A 21,006-nucleotide genomic window follows, 5' to 3' on the forward strand; every position below is an offset into this window, starting at 1 on the left:
GCCCATCGTCATCGTTCAGAGAAGCGAAAGAGCCTCCTTTTCCTTCCTCTTTAAAAATAATTTGTGATACGACGCTTGGGCACGGGCTCTTGCATGGCTCGTGAGAATGACCATTCGCCATAACGCGTTAAATTTTTAATCATCAGTATCACACAGCAATCACAAATAATTCGACAGACTAATACCATTAAATACAAATATAGATATAAGATTTCTGTAAATGTTATATTTATAGTGCAAAACCGTAATACTGAACCAACACATCACTATAACTTGTATTTTATGCGTATTTCGCCTTTTTCACTTTATCTTTCCGTTGTCTTTCCCTTTTCATATTCTTCGCTTATAAATAGCCTGTGTTTTGCTAGAACTTTTCATTGTCTGTTTTGACTGCGAAAGTCTACAAGTTAGGGGAAAGATTTTTATTTTTTTTTACAACGTTATATAATACTTGGCAATCGTGAAATATTAATTGTCATAAATGGAAAGTATTTTCAATTGGTGACGTATGCTTGTAAGATAGAAGAACTTCTACTACGCGAGATAACTTATACATTAATGAAAAATACGATGTAAGTATAATACTGAAAACGTTTAGAAATATAGGATTTTTATGTTCAATTTTTATAGCCTTTTGATGGGTAGGATAAAGGTTATCATCCACCTCATCAAAACGTCGGCATTGTTATTATCAATAAAATTATAGCTCGAAATGATTCAAGGAAGAGAACATTTGTTCTATTATCCCAAAACAAACTAAAAATGTTTCAATGGTTAAGTCGAAATTATCAGCTATATCTGAAAAGAGTTACGGTTCTCTTTTGAACAAAATTAAGAACCAAATATTTTATAAAATACAAAAAATTGAGAAAAAATTATTATAAAATCAAGGTATCTTAAAATACATTAAAAAATGTTGCAAAAAATAAATAGTCAGAATTTAATCTATAATATCTGATAACGAATTAAATATATGAAACAACGTATGTTCTGTTTCTATATTTAATCATAAAAAAACGTCAATTTTGGTCAAGCCATTGATGATTTATTTATTCTACGTAACCCTTTGCACAAACTATTTTTATTTAAATGATTTCTATATTTCTTACAAGAACCCCCCCCCCTTCCCGACCTCGCCGATTTTCATAATCTTTTGATATGCTACAGTTCATGAAAAAATAAGACATACGTGTTTATTTTTATCGACGAAAAAACACTTTAAGGCATGAAGAAGGTAGAATTTTTAATAAAAAAATAAGGGTTGCGCCTCTTATGGTCGAAATTGGATGCGCTAGTTTCGTATTTACATAATAAGTTATATGAAATTTGTTCCATTGTAGAATGTCAATTAGAAGCTGAGATACGAGTACATTGGAAAACGTATTTTTGGGGGTGAACTTTGAACGGGTTTCACCTCCTTGAAGTGTTTTTCTGACGACAGAAAAACCGTAAGTCTTATTTTTTCATGAACCATAACATCAAAAAATTAAAATTAAAATCGGTAAGATTATATTGGGGAGTTTTCTTGTTAATAGAAAAAATAATCAAATATTTGTATGCAGTATTAAATCTCATATATGAATGTGGATATTTTACAGTGTTTCATGAATAGCGTTATTCAATGCTTGAGTAATACTCGACCACTGTTGGAGTACTTGCTAGATAACCAATATTTGAGTGACATAAACACCACGACGTCAAGTATGAAAGGAGCTTTAATAAAAGCCTTTAGTGAGGTGATAGAAGAACTTTGGAAGAAAGAAAACAAGCATGTTGTAAATACATTGACGTTAAAATCTCAAATACAGCGGTTCGCTCCTCGATTTATAGGCTACAGACAACAGGATGCTCAGGAGTTTTTACGCTATCTACTTGAAGGTCTTCACGAAGATGTGAATCGTGTAACCATCAAACCTCAACCAATTTTGAATGACATACCTGATAACTATTCGTATGTACACCGATAATTAAATTGATAAATTTTACATATTATTTACTAGACAATCATGACAATCTTTGCAAAAATTTACAGGGATAACATGAAGGTCGTTGAGAGTTGGAAGCGATATTTGTATAGTGAAAATAGCACAATAGTGGATTTATTTGTTGGTCAACTACGATCTTCATTGCGTTGCATTGTCTGTGATCATGTATCTGTCACACTAGATCCCTTCTGGGATCTCAGTCTACCAATACCCACTCGCTCAGATAGCATCAAACTCAGTCAATGTTTCGAACATTTTACTAAGGAGGAAGTTCTTGATGGAGATGAAAAACCTACGTGTTCCAAATGCCAAATGAGAAGGAAGAGTACGAAGCGTTTTAGTATACAAAAGTTTCCAAAAATTCTTGTAATTCGTATCCTTTTCTCAAGCTGCCGTTATCATTAAATTTTTTTTATATCTACATTGCAAAATATGAAGTGACATGCCACTCAATACTTGTGTGTAAATATTACTTCTAGAAAGACTCTCTTCTATGAAGTGAAATATTCCTAAATAATCTATACCAAGGATAATATAGATTCTATCATAGATGGGCTATTTATACAGTCGTACGGTTATACTCGTATAGAAATGTTACTCTCAGTAGAGGTAGTAGCATTCAAACATTTAAAATGGTAAAATTGTCTTTGGTAGTCATTTAAGTTTCATGCATACTTACTGTTGTAAGGCCCTTCTTAAAGTATGCTTAACATTCTATAGCGAAATATAGATTAAGTCATAATATAGAAAACCAGCTAACATACTACTAAAAATTTAACGCTATGTTTATTGCAGTATCAAAACTTTAAGCGTAAATATCGACATGAAATTTGAATCATCTTGATAGGACCAGATGGTGTCAAATAGTGAAAGTCATAAGTTTTATTTACCGTAGTGTAAGAAACATTATCGTGAGTACTTCATCGTAGAGTAATCAATAAATGTCTGTATGTCTTTCGTTTTGAGTCCCAAAATCTTACGAAAAGGCCCTAAAAAGTTCGCTTAACCGTAACACCTTATTTTTTGAAAAAATTTATTTATCCATGCTTTTCTGAATGATAAAGTAAATGAAAATAATTTTTAAATGACTTCTTTTCTTTCATCAGATTAATACTCTGAATTAAATGATGGATTTTTTTAAATAGTCAATTTTACCATTTTCATGATAACTTTTTCAAATTTATTCAAAAATCATTTTAAAAGATATTTGTAACATTTTTCATAAAAATAATAAAATTTACTATTTCAAAAAAATTCCTCAACACAACTTGGAGTACTCATCTAAACGAAGAAAATAAGCCATTCAAAATTGATTTTCTTTTATTCTAACGTTCAAAAAAACGTAGTATTGAGTGGCATGTCACTTCATATTTTTGTAATGTGTAATTCAATCTTTGTTTACTAATCATACCTTATTTATTCAAAAAATTTTTCTATTTCAAATTTCCTGTTATTATTTATATAAAACAATGCATAGAACTTTATAAGAAAAATTTTTAATTTACAAAAAAAAGTTCTATACTTTATTTACTTAAAAACAGTAAATCAATATAATAAATTATAAAAAGCTAGATCCAATCTATAATGATATATAGATATATTAAATCTAGAATGACAGGGAGTTGATGTATAACGGTGTTTTAGCTAACTCGTCGTTATAATCGAGAGGATAAAATGATTGACAGCTCGGCTTTACCAGTTACGAATGCCACGAGGCTAGTACGCTGGTGCACGTGTGGCCAAGCCCTTCAACTAGCCACAATGTCAAGCAGCCTCGTGGCCCGCGTAGAGCGTCGCAGGTAGCAGTGGCTGAAAAGCGCGAAAAGTAGCGACGAGCGCAGAGAATTCGCTAAGGATAGGGAGTGAGAGTCGGGTGCAAAGTCAGAGAAGCACAGAGGATAAAAAGGGTAAAAATAATTTATATAAAGCATCCAAGGGAAAGCATACAGAGCAGTAAGTCGGCAAGGAGAGAGAGGAGCGGCAAGCCTGCAAGAGAGAGCTAGACGAGTCGGTACTTACAATGCGATGGCAATGGCCAGGTCCTCTGTACAATGAGTATTCGCTCGCCGAACGGCGTTCCCGGACGCCGGATGCAGCGGTGAAGAAGCGAGGGACTGCCTAGCACTAAGCTCCAGCACGCGCACACCACTCTGTCAAATCGCCACACCACTGTACGCACTCGCAAACAATCTCAGGCAAAGCCAGGTCGAAAGTCCAAGCACTCCAGTAAAGAGAACGAAGTCGAGGAACGCTAAACCGCGGCAGCTGCCCAAGCAGAAAAAAAAGGAAAAGCCTCTGCTTCAATGCGCGTCCAGACACGTGTCGCCCGTGTTACGTTTGCCAGTCAATTGCCGCGGGAGGCGTCCCCACTCTTTCATCGCGCTTTTCGGCAGCGCGACCACACGCATACACGCATACACGCGGACACGACTCTCCCTGCTTGTAGGCTCGTTAGTAGACATGCCGGGCTCTCTCTCTCTCTTACCTTACACTTCGACGTTGTCGGCTGCTGCAGGCCGCTGTACAATATAATTCAAATATAGTATAAGTATATAAATTGTGTACATGCATGTGTGGGAAGAGAGAGACATAACGAATGAATTGAATTCGTTATATGCCCCTCCCCCAGACGTTGGTAACAGGAGCGGTACCAACTCGAAAAATAGTCTCTCTGTTGAGGAAGGAGAAGAAAGGGGAAACTCCAGTTATGAAGCAAAATAGCATTTTATTCTGTAAGGTCTATGCGGAAAGATATAGGAAAGAAAAAAGAAAATAATTTTGTGCTTAAATGTGTTGCTTTTTCTCTCTCTTTTTACAAGGACTTTGGACTAAGATACAGTTGATACGCGCAACGGCGCGGAGAAAACATAAGAGCGCTAAATACAAAAGAAAACTAAGTAGGCACGGCCTTGAACAAAAACGGGCACAGAAGGCGCAATCCTCTTCTTCCTTTGATTAAGGCAGGGCCGTGTCGGAGTCTAGGCGCCGGAGACACAATCTTCTCTCTTCTTTCTTGATGTCAGAGAGAAGGCGGCGGTGAAATGGCCTTAGCGGGGAGCGCCTCGAGGCCCTAGCTCGGCGGAGTAATCATACTTCGGCTCTAGGCCCTGCTCGAATTTCCAATGTTGAAAGAAATTCGGGCAGTTGTCTGACCTCGACACCGATGTCAGATTGCACCCGGAGCAGAAGCGTACTCCGTATTTGGTGGGGGTAGGGCCTTCAAACTTGCCGCAAGGCTGTTCCTTGAAACGGTTCAGCATGGCGAAGTACTGCGGGACCAGGTTTCCATTGGCCGCGCAGAACGTCCGGCGGTCTTCTTGGGCCGCCCTCGCCGCTTCAAGGCGCTGCTCCTTGGTCCATGGGCCATTGCTCTGAGCAGCTGATCCAGTTGTATTCGGGGCAGTGCCAGAGGGACGGGCGATCCTCTGTGAGGCCGAGCCGAGAGAGGATCGTCGGTCGTTAGAGGCAGTGCCAGAAGAACCGGGAGCACCTAGTAAGGTCGAGGCCCGGAGGTTGAGGGCCTCGATCCTCTCTTGAAGGACCAAAAGCTCTTGGCGCTTTTGCTCCTGCTCTGCCGCGAGGCGGGCGCTCTCCTCTTGGGCCCTTCTTGCCTCTGCCCAACGTGTGACTGCTTCTGCCAGGAAGGCCTTCTTCTCGAGTTCCCTCTCGACCTTCCTGACGAAATCCGAGGAGGCGCAGGCTCTGACGCGTGCGTCAGGATGTTCTGTAAAGTTCAGAACGTCCTGAAACGCCAGGCACTCGGCCTGCTCGGCAGCCAGTCTTGCTCGGCGGGCGCTACGTGCGGCAGCCTCCACGGCGGCCCAGCAGTCCGACCAACTGATGCCTTCTATGTCCTGGACTCCCTGGGCCAGTGCCTCTGGAGTCGAGGAGGAAGCGGAGCCGCCCGTCAGCATACGCCCTCCGACCGGGACTGCTACGGGAGCGTTGTTATCCTCAAGTTGGCCTTGCCTGTGTGTCCAGCACTGCAGGAGGTCGCTGATGTCGGGAGCTCCGGGTGCGGGAACGTCTTGGGGATCGCCCAACGACAAGAGTTGCTGGGCAACCCAGTTCTGGAGCCTCAGCATCACTTCCATCGGTCCCTCCAGGGTAAGGGTGACTTTCTCCTGATCTCTCTTAGCAGGCCACATTCTCTGTAAAGCGTTGGAATGATGGAGTGATATGGGGCATAGAAGAAGAAATTAGCGGCAAGCTCAAGCGGGCATAAGCAGCAGGAAGCATAGGCTGTGAGAAGGGTTAAAGGCAGAAGTAGGAGTAGCCGGGAGCGGCAAAAAAAAAACAAAGCTTAAGCGTCGCGCTTGTTTCTCGCACGTAAGCGTCAGGGCGAAGCCGCGACAGGTGGCGGTACTGTCTTTTTCGAGCCAAGTGGCCGTCCTCGCTTGCGCGGAACAGCCACTATCGGATCTGGCAAGGCCTGGCTCTTATTAGGCTGAACCGAGTTGTTAGCCGTTGGAGAAGGTAAAGCCACCACTGCTTCATGAGCGTTAGACTGCCCAGCGGCCTGGTCACCCAAGAACTTTTCGGTTTCGCTTTCAGAGGCGTCTCCTCCGTCCACTATCTCATCTATAGAAAACTGCTCGTCATCGAAGCAAGGTTTTAAGTCGCATACGGCCACTTTTCCGATATCACCCCCATTTTCCGTTTGGAGTTGATACGAGTTCATGCCGAGGCGAGTCGTTACAACAAAGGGCCCTGCGTATTTAGGACAAAGCTTAGCAGCTATGGCCTTGGCCGCGGAGGAGAGCACGCGATTTCTCGCCCATACTTTATCGCCCACACCATAATCGATGTCGCGGTGTTTCTGGTTATAGTACTTCTCCTGCCTGGCTTGAGCAGTCTTAGAGTTTTCGAGCGCGTTTGCTCGAAAATTGTCGAGTTTGCTCATGCGGGAGTGCCAGTCGGCTCGAGCGACAGCCTCGAGCTGTTCGACAGCCGTGCGCTCCTCCGTGCGTCGAGCATTACTTGGCGGCTATGGGTGTCGCCCGTAGTTAAGACAAGCCGGGCTAGAGCGAGTAGCTTCATGGATGGCCGTGTTATAAGCAAACGCGTGCTCGTCGATCAACTCATCCCATCGAGTGTGATTCTCGATGAATGCGGCAATCATGGTCTTGACCGTGCGATTGACCCGCTCCGTCGGGTTTGATTTCGGTGTATACGGAGCGCAGGTCCCATGGACAACTACATGAGCCTCCAAAAACGAATCAACCATCGTGTTTTTAAAAGGCGTGCCGTTGTCAGACAGGAATCGTTCCGGAATCCCGAAACGTAAGAAAATACGATGGTTAATTTCCTTTTTAATTGTCTTAGCATTGGCCTTACGCACTGGGACGCATTCTATCCACCTAGTGAAAACGTCCATGAAAATCAATAGATGTTCATGGCCTTGAGGCGAACGAGGGAAAGGGCCCATCAGATCGCCGCAGACAACCTCCCATGGACGGGTAACAATATGTTTGCCCATAAGTCCTGCGGGTGGCTTTTGCTCAACTTTTATTTGCTGGCAAACTTGACAGTTGCGTACGAAATGTGCAACGTCTTTGTAAAGGGCAGGCCAATAATAGCGGAGCACTGCCCTTTGATGAGTCTTATAGCGGCCGAGATGACCGGCCGTAGGCTCATCATGGCATTCCGCGAGAACCTGTTCGCGCCGTTCCCGCGGGAGCACTAACTTCCACGCTTCCTCGTCGTGGCCCAACAAGTCGTCGACGATAGGGTCCGGCCGGTAAATAAACAAGCGGCTGCCGACAATTTTCCAATAGGGATGAGCCCGCGGCTCGTCAGATACTTGCCTGAACTTGCGTAAATACCACTTATCCTTAGTGGGCTCGTCGGCACTGAGGGAGGCGAGGGAAGTTTCAATGCCCTCGACGGTCTCGTACATACGAGACAGGGCATCAGGGACGACATTGTCTTTGCCCTTTCGGTGCACGATGTCAAAGTCGTAGGCCTGCAGGCGCAACGACCATCGGCCTAGCTTACCGTTTGGGCTCCTCAAATTTTGCAGCCAGACGAGGCTATGGTGATCGGTCACGACGGTGAAGTGGTAGCCTTCAATATATGGTCGAAATTTTTCTATCGCCCAAATAACTGCGAGGCACTCACGTTCCGTCACCGACAGCCTTCGTTCAGTGGTTGTGAGGACACGACTAGCAAAGCAAAGGGGGCGTTCTTCTCCGCTAATTTTCTGGAGAAGAACACTGCCGAGGCCGGTATCACTGGCGTCACACTCCACGATGAATGGCGCGTCGAAATCAGGCCTGGCCAGAACGGGTGCCGACGCAATTAAGGCTTTTACTTGTTCGAAAGCCGCCCAATGCTCGTCAGTCCACACATAGGTAGAATCTTTTCGGGTAAGTGAAGTAAGAGGCTCGGCTAAGGTCGCAAAATCTCCTAGGAATTTGCGATACCAAGAGGCCATGCCGAGAAAACGACGTAATTGCCGCAAATTCCTCGGCGCAGGGTAGTCTAAAATGGGCTGTACCCTTTCAGGATCAGGGCGACAACCGTCACGATTAACTAGCACGCCGAGATAGCGAATCTCGGACATGCAAATCTTTGACTTCTTACGATTTATCGTAAGGCCTGCCTCGTTGAGTCTTTTTAAAATCAACGTGAGCCACTTCACATTGTCGGCAAATGTCTCGGTGGCGATGATCAAGTCATCTAAATACGCAAAAGCAAAAGGTTCCATTTCTGGCGTGATAATTTTATCCGCCAGCATTTGAAAAGTGGCAGGGCCTCCGGCCAAGCCATATGGCATTCGCACGAATTCGAACAGGCCCATACCAGGAACCGTGAAGGCCGTAATCGGTACCGACCTCTCCGTGAGAGGTATTTGCCAAAAGGCTCCAGAGCAATCTAGAGCACTGATGTACTTTGCGTGTTGAATTTTGCGCAAAATAACATCCATAAAGGGCAAGGGGTAAGCCGAAATTTTCGACACTGCATTGACTTTTCTGTAGTCAACGCAGAATCGATACGAGCCATCGGGCTTTAGAGTCATAACGACTGGACTTGACCACTCGCTCATGGATCTCCGGATGACTCCCATCTTTAGCATTTTGTGCACTTGAGCGTGCATCTCGTCCTCTATCTTCTTAGATACTGGGTAGTACTTTTGTTTTATGGGGCGCGTGCTGGTGAGGTCTATGTCATGCGCGATCCATCCTGTGCAGCCTAACTGTTCACCGGAGGGCTCCGGGAGCAACTCGTGCATGACTTTTTCTATCTCTGCTCTCTGCTCGTCTGTGGGATCTTCGATCCCCAGCGAGGCCAAGGCCGTTGCCTCCTCAGACTTCTCTGACGAGAGAACTGCGGGCACGCCTTCTTCGCAGCCATCAAATATCAGCTTATTTGTTTTTGGACACAGATAAGCCGAAAAGACGCGTTTGAAGTCGGCACCAAGGGTGCACTCTGTGTCGACTTCTTTTAGAATGAGAGCATTGATAACATGAGTCAACCTCCAATCGTGAAGGGTAACTTTACGCTACCGACAATGGGCACGTAATGACCATCTACCGCTCTTGCCCCTGGGCCCACGTACCGAAGTACACGCCTATTTAAGGCTGCAGCCATTGAAATGGCGCTCGGGCCGAGGACGGTACGGGAAGCTCCGGTATCCCAGAGACCTCTAAACTTATAGTCGCCAACATTTACTGTCAGCTACCACCTAGGTGACTTATCGATCAGGGCGCTTGAGACAGTACCTCCATCGCCGGCTGGCTGCACGTCGGAAGGGCTAACCGGGGCTAGCATTGGGTCGCCCACCGTGTTGCACAGCGCCTGCGCTACTCCTGTCACGCCACTGACTTCAAAGGTCCGGGTGATAGGGGGAGCCATCTGGACCTCACTTACTGGCTCCCGCTGGCGTTTTTTGGTTCTTCATGATTTGTCTGCTTGGGCGAGCATTCTGGGCAGGTAAACTTAGTGTAGCCTGGCCAACTGCACTCCCAGCAGAAAACTTTGTCGGCATCCGGACCAGATTCCTTATCTTTGTTTTTATCTGATTTGGGAGCGACCTTCAGAGCACGACTGCCCGAAGGCCGACCCTCGCCTCCCCGGCCGCCTCGGCCGCGACCACCGTAGCTACCACGAGACGGGTTACCACTTGGACCGTTCTTTCCGATTTCTTTGTCGCCGCCTCTGATTTTTCACCAGAGTTCTTGGCATTTGCCGAGGAGGTCGGAAGCCTGTTGAGGCCAAATTCCTTGGCCTTCTTATCAAAAAGTTTAGACACTAGCTTCTCCAGCTCGGCTTCGTGAGCTGGGGAAGCCTTGTCGTTCAAAGACGACAGGTTCACTGGCCTGGCCTTAGCAGATTTGGTCCGTGGCTTATAAGCCGCTTCGGGCCACATACTTTGGTCTCCCGTAGGCGGTGGCTTCCACTGTCCCTGTTTATCGTCTTCGGCCTCTTGGGCACGGGTCAGTAGCAGCTGCACGTCAGTGAGATTGTCCCTGAAGCATTTTAACTTCTTCTTGAGTGGAGGGAGCATATTGTCGATGATGAGGTTGATTTGGTCCCGAATGTCCCAAGGCGGATCCATCCTTCCTAGTATGGTGAGTAGCGAGACTGCGTATTCCAGTACAGGCTCATCGGCGCCCTGGGTGCGCAAGTGGGCCTCCACTGTCATGGTCCTTCTATTTTTCTTGGACTTGCTGTAAGCGGTGAGAGCCGCTTCTTTAAAATCGGCGAATGTGGACCACGCAGGCCTCATGGCACGATACCAAAAGAGAGCTGACTTCTCGAATAGAGGGGTCATAGAATCGAGTAACTCCTCGTCTGCTACTTTATCTAATCGTTTGTTGTCCTCGATCCTTTCTAGGAACTCCTCAATACTAAGGCCTTCGCCTCCGGAGAATTTAATTTTCCATTCTCTGACTGTTTTTCCTAGATGTTTGCTAGGAAGAAAGCGAGACGAAGAGTTAAATGTCGTGGCCTCTGTGCCATTAGCAGGCGTGCCTCTTGGCCCTTGCTGTGTCGGCGGCACTGGTGTAGCGCTGGGCAAGTCCCCCCTCCCCTAGCACGAGATTACGGGAGTGAGCGAGCTTGCGTAAGAGGGCCCAGGGACGCTAGAAGGGGCCGACGAAAAGTTTGGCGACGGCTGTGATGTAGTCGCCGATGAGGGTTTAGTCGTCGAATGAAAGATCGGCGCTTGAGGATCGAGAGACAACGGCATGTTATATCTTTCCGAGCCGTTGAGCTGGTTTGATACATCATAATAGTTTAATTCGAATGTATCCGCGAATTGAACATTTTTGTTTTGGTAGGCATCTAATCTAGCTTGCTCTGCAGCTTGTTGTCGGGTTGTGGCCACTACTTGTTTTAACTGCTTTTGCAGCTCTTTATTGAGTGCGGCTTCACTCTCTTTTTCTTTTTGTAGCCTGGCTAGGTTAGCTTGTAACCCAGCAGCTAGGTTTTTGTAGTAAGTGGTCAATGCCTTTAAATTCTCTCTTTCGATATCTTGAGCTTCTATATGCCTCTGGGCCTCAGCCTCTTTCCGCCAAGTTCTGTTCAACTCGCGCGCGATGGCCGGGGAGGCATATTCTACTGCACCGTTTGGCAGGCCGATTCGTACTGTCCTGCTGTGTTCGGTTATTGCTGTCGTCGTTGCATGCGTGTAAGTCGGCACATATGTCGAAGCCGGCGCGCCTGTCATAAAGATCACTTTTTGCGCGCCGTGTGATGTTGCGATTGCCGGGTCGGCCGAAGCATTGTGCTCGTACAAGCCGATAGTCTGTGTTATCATTGATTCTTGTTGCTGGATCATATCTGTTACGTTGCGCGTCGCATCCGCGCCTAACGTAAATGACATATCTTCTTGTATGCCTGTCGGCGAACTCGTCCGGATATTCTCTCGAGCGCTATTGCCCGTCTCGAGCTTTGAACTTTCAAAAAGCTCGAGGAGTTCATTCGCTTTTATGGCCGCGCGCAAGTCCGCGCGAACTTCTTTTGGCAGGGCCTCTGACTCGAAGAATATACGGGTGAGGTCTTCGCGTCTTTCGTATGCCATATTTTCATCCTGGTTTTCGATCGTTACAAAATCTTCTGCGGTATAATCGCCGTTCAATCTACGATACAAGCGGTTTGTGCGCTCGAATAGTGTACCGCTTGTGTGTAGTTCTAGTTGAGTTAGCATACAATCCACGTCCGTGCTAGAAAGGTCTTTTATCCACTTGCAAATTTTTTCGTCAATTTGTTCTTTAAATATTGTTAATTCGCTCAGCGACCAATTGGAGGCCATTATTATAAAATAGAGTTATGCTATTTGGAACAAATAAACAAAGCAGAAGAAGACAAAAAAAAAGGACGAAAAAGGCAATGCCAAAATGACGTGGATTTTATAAGTCAACTAGACTACACGGTACAGTCAGTATAACAAAAAAACTAACGCGCAGGAAATTTTATACTTAAACGCACTCGTAACAACGACAACAGTAGAGAACGAAGGAGAGGAGAAAAAAAAGAAAATGACAACAAGTTGCTTTTAGGAAGACAAAAAAAAAAGTCTTACTGTTGTAAAAGTTGAGCGCTGTGACTTACAAACTATACCTGTTATGTGTGTATACGCATGTATATATATACACACATAACCGTGCGCACGCTACGTGAATTGACTGGCCGGCGAACGAAATTCGGTAGAGTCGATTATCGTACTCTACTCGTGATTCGGCCAAGCCTTGAGGACGTACGACTGAAATTTTCAGTATATAAAATTTTGTTTCTAAATGTCTCAAGGCTAAGCTCGAAGCTTATGAGTGTCGCGCGGCGTATATGCTTCGCTTCGTATTTACTACTTTGCGCGGCCTGACTCTCGCGCGTAAACAAAGGGGGGAAGGCGCGCACGTTGTTGTTGTCCGCGCCGAGTTTCGAATTCCGTAGGCGCTGGAGTTCTCGAAAAACGTTTGCGCTCACAAAGATTTCCTCTCGTCGCACTATCTGCCACACAAAGAAAAGTTGCCAAATCAGAAGTTGGGCGCCAATATAACGGTGTTTTAGCTAACTCGTCGTTATAATCGAGAGGATAAAATGATTGACAGCTCGGCTTTACCAGTTACGAATGCCACGAGGCTAGTACGCTGGTGCACGTGTGGCCAAGCCCTTCAACTAGCCACAATATCAAGCAGCCTCGTGGCCCGCGTAGAGCGTCGCAGGTAGCAGTGGCTGAAAAGCGCGAAAAGTAGCGACGAGCGCAGAGAATTCGCTAAGGATAGGGAGTGAGAGTCGGGTGCAAAGTCAGAGAAGCACAGAGGATAAAAAGGGTAAAAATAATTTATATAAAGCATCCAAGGGTAAGCATACAGAGCAGTAAGTCGGCAAGGAGAGAGAGGAGCGGCAAGCCTGCAAGAGAGAGCTAGACGAGTCGGTACTTACAATGCGATGGCAATGGCCAGGTCCTCTGTACAATGAGTATTCGCTCGCCGAACGGCGTTCCCGGACGCCGGATGCAGCGGTGAAGAAGCGAGGGACTGCCTAGCACTAGGCTCCAGCACGCGCACACCACTCTGTCAAATCGCCACACCACTGTACGCACTCGCAAACAATCCCAGGCAAAGCCAGGTCGAAAGTCCAAGCACTCCAGTAAAGAGAACGAAGTCGAGGAACGCTAAACCGCGGCAGCTGCCCAAGCAGAAAAAAAAGGAAAAGCCTCTGCTTCAATGCGCATCCAGACACGTGTCGCCCGTGTTACGTTTGCCAGTCAATTGCCGCGGGAGGCGTCCCCACTCTTTCATCGCGCTTTTCGGCAGCGCGACCACACGCATACACGCATACACGCGAACGCGACTCTCCCTGCTTGTAGGCTCGTTAGTAGACATGCCGGGCTCTCTCTCTCTTACCTTACACTTCGACGTTGTCGGCTGCTGCAGGCCGCTGTACAATATAATAATATAATTCAAATATAGTATAAGTATATAAATTGTGTACATGCATGTGTGGGAAGAGAGAGACATAACGAATGAATTGAATTCGTTATAGATGTTATGCTTTATATATATGTACAGTTGCGGGCAAACGTGTCCGGCCAAAGTTGTTTTTATGTTTTAATCATGTACAAAGGGTGCAAAGTGGCAACAGAAATACATCATCGTAAAGTACTTTTATTATGTACTCAAAACATGTAATTCAACAATTCATTTTAACAATCAACAAAATTTAATATCGATAATAACAATTATGGCTTATTCATAAGTATCCGGCCAACTATGAATGTGACAATTACAAGTAGAAAAAATATAGTAACATGAAACAAAACAAACTAGTAAACAAAGCCACGCGAATTGTATCTACGTAATAGTTGGCCGGATACTTATGAATAAGCCATATTTTCTATTATCGATATAAAATTTTGTTAAGCATTATAACAAATTGTTGGACAACATGATTTGAATGCATAATAAAAGTACGTTACTAAGATATGTTTGTGTTGCTACTTTGCATCATTTATACATGATCAAAACATAAAAACAACTTTGGCTGGACACTTTTGCCCGCAACTGTATGTTCTGTAAATTAGAAACTTAGTTAAGACCAGTTCATAAAGAAAATATTTTGCAGTTCTTATAACAACAAAGTTAGATTTAAAGTCGTTGCTAACTAAAATTTGCTCATGCTCCACGTTAATAAATTATTATTTAAGAGTAGACCTTAGGAGGCCAACAATCCAACTGAACGCGACAATCATACAATGACGACGTATCTTCTGAGACACGTTCCAACAGGAACAATTCGCATTACTGCACTATCATCAACATTTTCATTTGCAACTGATTAGCAATCGTGCAGTAATTGCGGATTAGTTATAATTCTACGTGCTAACCTACACTTACGCTGCAACGTCCAAAAATATACGTGAGAGAGAGAGAGAGAGATGTGAATTGAGTTAGCTTTATTTTATGTTGGGTGTAAAAAACGTCAAATAAAAGGTATTGAATAAAAGGTATCTTATTTTCGGAAAGAGTCCTGAGCGTCGAGTGTGAGACCATGCGAGAGACGCGAACAAGAAGTATCGGTTTTAGTAAAATGAGCTCGTGAGAATAAATAAAGACGCGAGTTAGAAAATAATAAAAATTCGAGTGGTTGATAAGTACACGAAAATAGCGCTAGGCACTGAAAGTAAGAGAGAATAGAGGAAATGCGTCGCGTGAGAAGACATGCGCGTTCACGAGAAGCGTGACTCATGGTCACCGTACATACTACTTGACTTCGAACCTTCCGTCGAAATTCAAAAATGGATAAAAAAATGGAAAAAATAAACAAAATCCACTGCTACTCTTGGGTCTGAGCATCATCACGCGGCATGACAAAAAATTTATGAAAATGAATCCACAGTTAAGTAGTTGATTAGTTTAGCTTGTGATTAGATAGTAAGTTTGTAGCGCAGCGATGTACAATTAGTTCGGTTATCCTAACTAAGGATAGTAATAATAGCGAATTCAGAATCGAGCTGCTTACGACAAATTCATTGAAGTCGATTGTGAGAGGAGTGGACGTACGGATGTAGTCTTCGATGTAGCGTGTGAAAGGATGAATGAGCGATGAATGATGCGATAATGAATAGCGGTACGGCTTGTCGCGAACCTGCGATTGAGTCAATAGTACTACTCTCGGAGCTCTCAATAGTAACTAGTAACTAGAGTCAATAGTACTACTCAAATTCGACCCATGAACGTGCATGAGCGCGGGATGCGTCACGTGGCCGTAAAGCCAGAAATTTTAGATTCGCGGAGTTTTCTCCCCGAAGGCTGTAGACTCCGTGTGGAGTTCGCTCTTAGTCGTATGGGTCATCTCATCTTACTTGATAAGTTACGCTCGCGGATAGGGCAATAATATGACTTGTCCCTAGGACCAGTAGGCTGGCGAGCAAGAGAGTCGGAGGGCGAAAGAGCGGGAATGCGATAAGCGTGCCGGCGTGCTTGCAAGGCCAAAAATATATGTATACAGCGAGACGGCGTTGGCAGCTAGGCTGATGAGAAAATTCGGCAGCATATGACGTGAGGCAGAAAAGAAGCTCTGTGCGTTCGGACTCCGATGAGGCGAGTTGTGCCTCTCCCTCTACTTTGTGCGCGTTACTTTTAATTTAGATTAATTCTTGTTTGTGAAATAGCGGCTGTTTTCTCACACGGTGAGGTTATTTAAGCCGACTATTTAGTTTTAGTTTGCATTGTACGGAAATAGTTTAATTTGTGTACAGGTTTATTAAAATTATATGTAAATTCACTTAATTGTTAATCCTTTCCGCACGATTTCTTACCCTTAACAAATTGGTACCCCAGGTGAGGATCATCGTTTAAATTGTGCAGAAACGAGATTGTTACAACAGTAGTTCTTTGTGTGATTTGTGGTGCTCGTCAAATTCACCTATGTTTCTGCGATGGTGATGAGAAAACAACACGCGCCAGCCGGCAAGCAGGGGCCGCCCGCGAAGCGAGTCCAGCGAGAGATTGCTGCAGCTATGCCTGCAGCCACATCTGCGGCATCTGCAACGTCTGCAGTAGCTCCGCCACGAGGTCAGAACGAGGTGGTGCACAAAGGGCATTGAGGCCTACCCGCCGTCAATGGAAACAAATAACCCAGCCACCCGTTGAGCCGCCGAGAGAATCAACTCCATCTGACTAAAGGCAGCGACCGCAACTAGGTCCTTCGCTCGAACCGGAGGTCAACGTCACCTGCACAGCGTCTCCATCAACAGCATCAACGAGTTACGTAGCTATCAGCGAGGAGATTCAGCAACATTACGATCAAGGCAGTCCGAATTTTAGCGATTATCAAAGCGTACATCTACTCGAAAGAGCGGTATCTTTGTTATCTGGTAGTTTAATTAATACGGTCAATGTAATTCGTGAGAGCACCGCAAATAATGTTCGGGCGAGCGACCAACTAGATTAAGATAAGCGATTATTGGAGTTTTCTGGAAAACCTCTGCAGTGGATTCATTTTCATAAGACGTACGCAGAGTTCGCGAGTAATTTTAGCGATTGCTGTAACATCAGGTGCTTAGAAAGAGCATTGAAAGTACGAGCCTATGACCTAGTGAAAACATTTGGTAACGGCCGAGGATCCGAAAGATGTCATAATCGAGTTAGAAAAACACTTCGGGAATAGGTTTATGATCGCTCAGGATCTCGTTTGTGATTTGCATTCACTACCGTGTCTAAGATCAGAGAAAGGCAAATTAGTTTCGTTCGTGACTCAGCTGAAATGCGGTGTAGATGGGCTGAAGTTGTTGAAAATGAATGAGTATTTGCATAGCATGGATTTGTTATTGATCGTGGTGAATAAGATTCCGAACGAATTAAGGTCAAAATATTATCGATACGTCGAAAATGCGACCAACTTGCCGTCCGATGCATCGTCTTTGGAAAACCTGCGAAATTTATAAGTAGAGAGTCGGATATGGCAGTGCATGCTGGAATATTTGACATTGAAATCGTGTCATCGAGGGGCAGCGATGGTTTGGCAAGAAGGGCGAGAGCTGCCGTGATTTGTGCTGCAGCGAAGGGACAAGGGGCGACAAAGAGAGATCGCCTGCGGGAAACAGATATCTGCATTGCGCCGCGGAAATTATGACTTGAAAAACTGTCTCTATTTTAAAAATGAAAGTACTAGGCGCAAACGGTTTTTAGCTAAGCAGTGGTGACCTTGCTCCAAGTGTCTGAGCGACGGACACTTGCAAGGGGACTGCAACGCGAAAGAAACGTGTGAAAATTGCCATAAACACTATCATACTCTCTTACATTCTTTCTACGGCTACAATGACCGTAATAATTCTGACCGTGGAGGCTAATATGACAATGCTGATCGAAGGGAAGATTGCGACAAGAGGGGTTACGATAATAAGAGACACCGTGACGACAAGAGAGATCGCAACGAGAGAAGTCGTCGTGACTAATCAGACACTTAAGATCGACTCAAACGTCAAGTCCTAGAAGAAATTAACTAGCAACTCGCATGGACTTCTTACGCATTATACCGTTAAACATCGATGGGCCAAAGAGGAAAGCGACGACGTGTGCATTGTTAGACTGTGGAGCAACGGCCACGCTAATCGACAGGGGATTCGCGGATTGTGTCGATTTGACTGGGGAGCCCTTTGGGACGAGTATACACGGCTTGTATGGTATGAGTGTGAGTTGTTACGAAAGGGTGAGTTTTTTAGTCAACGGGCTGTTTGGCAAAAAAATGATCGCTCATACGCTGATAGTTCCAAAGTTAGATTTGCCCCTGCAAACGTTGTCAATAGAGCTCGTACTGAACATCAAAAAGGAACATGATATTCCGATATACCTGTATAAAAATTCAGTCCAAATTGAGTATTTTAATAGGTCAGAACAATTGGCCGTTGATTATGTGTGATGAATCGTGGCGGTTTGGGGATAACGAGCTCGTCGTTTCATACATACGATTGGGTTGATTGGTACACAGATGTATCCAAGAGAGGCAGAACTCAAACAAAGATTTACAGATACATACGAAGTGTTTTATCGATACCGAGGGGGAGATAACGGAATAACAAGAACTTACAGAATTAGAAAAATTAATCCACGAATATATACGAGTAGAAATGGAAAATTTCAAGGTAGTTGAAGCTGAATTGAAAGACAAAAACAACAAACGGGCTTCAGCGATTTTGGAAGCGACTTCGCATAAAACTAGTAAGGGATGACAGACGGAGTTACTTCGGAAATCCTTTCTCATGACAAAAATCAACAGCAAAAGGACTGCGCTAAAACGCCTGCGATTGCTGAAAAGCAAACTAGATTGAACCCAAATTCCTCGAAGATCTATTACAAATAAATTAGCCGTTTGATTAACAATGGTATGCTGTAAAAGTGCAGAAAGATTTGCCAAGATCCTGGATTTGGTACGTACCGTATTTTGGCGTACAAACTATCAATAAACAAGATAAAGTACGTCTGGTTTTCGACAGGGCTACTAAGACGGGGGGAGTATCCCTCAATGACCTACTCGAAACGGACCCGGATTTACTAGTCACTTATAGGCGTGTTGTTTAGATTCAGGCAATATCCTGTTGTGATTAAAGCTGATCTGAAAGACATGTTTCTTCATATAAGTTTGATAGAGCGCGATCTTGGCGCGCAACAATTTATTTGGCGAGGTATAGATCGAGACCGTGAACCGCATATATATGAGAATATGAACTTAATTTTTGACTTTACATCGTCGCCTTGCAGTACGATTTATATAAAAAACAAGAACACAGTGATCTTTGAAATTATATATCCTGAAGCTGGACACAGCATCGTTAAAAGCAGCTATATGGATAACTACCTCGCGTCTCATAAGACAATAGACGAGATGAAAAAGCGTGTGGAAGAAGGGACTATGATCAATCATGAAGCTAACCTTTATTTTCACGGATGGGCATCAAACGAAGCAGACACAGTTGCTGACGTACTGGAAAATTACAAACTCAAACAGAAAAAGATCTTATGTGACGGGGAAGACAGAACTCTGGGAATTTATTGGAACGGTAAAAATAACACTTTTAGATTCAACGTGGGTTTACATAAAATGCAGCCCAGAATTTCTCGAGGGGAAACGAAACCAACGAAATGCGATTTTTTTAGCATCGCAATGTTAATATGACTCACTTGGTATTATCGCTCCTTTCACGCTCCAAGCGAAATTTTTAATGCAAAATCTATGATATAGCGGGTTTGAGTGGAATTCATGAATGTTCGAGAACAAGTTTAAAAGGTGGCTGATATGGCTCAAAAGTCTTTCCGAAATGGTAAATGTTAAAATTCCACGATCTTTCTTTAAAAAGTCCGTTTGACGGCTCTAAAACGCAACTTCACATGTTCTATAATGCGAGTGAAAAGGCTTTCGCATTGGTCGCGTACTTGCCATCTCAAACTCCCGATCAGACAATACATTTAGCCATTATGATGGCAAAGTTCCAACTGGCCTCAAAAAAGCCTACGACTATCCCGCGTCTAGAGTTATACTGTACTGAGAATTAGACCGCTGTACTGAGAATAAGACTCGCATCAATAATCGAACAAGAATTTGAAGTAAAAAAAGGAGGAAAAGAAATTCATAAGGGCAGTAAATTAAGAGGTTTAGGATTGTATATCGGCAGCGAAGGCTTACTTTGAACAAGGACGCGTGTCTAAACTTTCTCCGGTGACGTTTAAAAACCGACTTATAATTCTTGACGCAACTCATTTCGCTACGAAACTCCTCATTGCCGCGATTCACCGACGTTACGATCATGCAAACAATGAAACAGTGATTAACGAATTGCGACAGCAATTTTACATTGTAGGACAATGTACAAGACGGCGATTCCTTGCGAGAAATTGTGTGATCTGTCGTTTGCGTCGAGAAAAGCCCGTAAATCCACCGATGGCCGACCTGCCTCTAGTGAGCGGGAAGTGGTAGGCCACCTTTCCTTAAAGGCGCGTCGTCGCTTTCCCGGTAACAACTTCCTCCTGGACTTCTTCTTGCCCTCGTTGCCTCTTTTCTTCTTCTTCTTCTTGCTCGTCGCACTCGACTCTGCTTCTCAGAATCTCCACTGACTGACTCTCGAATCTGACTCACTGTCGTTGCTCTCGCTTGAACGCTGACTTGACTTACTCTTCACACCACATGTACTTAACTACCGCTTAATTCTTTTTTCTCTCCACGATCGTCGCATCCCCTCTTGGCCTTTTTTCTCGGTAGCACGCGACATCGCTAATCGGTCGGGCGCCTACCGTTAACCATTCTCTAATACCAATACTTGATCCCTTATCTCTCTCTTTTTCTTCGCTTTTTCCTTTTCTTGCTCGTTATCGTTCTCGCTAGCCTCTCTCTTGACTCATCGATCATTATTGGCCGCTGAAAGAAAACAAACCGCATTAGGTGCACTCTTAAAATGTGCTCAACGTCGTTTTTTAGGCCAACGGAGAGTATTGGAAGGAGCGGCGCACGACAAGACGTCTTCGCCTACTCCCGTCACAGGTACGAGTACGTCTTATCCACCTACCCCTAACCTATCTAA

The 21,006-nt window shown here is 44.5% G+C and overlaps 1 protein-coding gene across 3 annotated transcripts in view; it reads left to right on the plus strand.

The window, feature by feature from the left end:
- The window catches only part of LOC131669517 (ubiquitin carboxyl-terminal hydrolase 2-like), a 759,386-nt gene that overhangs the window by 596,962 nt on the left and 141,418 nt on the right, over window positions 1–21,006 (plus strand). For all 3 annotated transcript variants that reach the window (XM_058944435.1, XM_058944443.1, XM_058944452.1), the window contains 2 exons: window positions 1,599–1,951; window positions 2,033–2,358. In XM_058944435.1, the coding sequence (XP_058800418.1) occupies window positions 1,599–1,951; window positions 2,033–2,358 (679 nt within the window). The remainder of the gene's footprint in view (window positions 1–1,598; window positions 1,952–2,032; window positions 2,359–21,006) is intronic.

The sequence above is a fragment of the Phymastichus coffea genome, unplaced genomic scaffold (genome assembly GCF_024137745.1).
Source record: "Phymastichus coffea isolate CEN01 unplaced genomic scaffold, Cenicafe_Pcof_1.1 PCOF00008, whole genome shotgun sequence".
In the NCBI taxonomy this organism is placed as follows: domain Eukaryota; kingdom Metazoa; phylum Arthropoda; class Insecta; order Hymenoptera; family Eulophidae; genus Phymastichus; species Phymastichus coffea.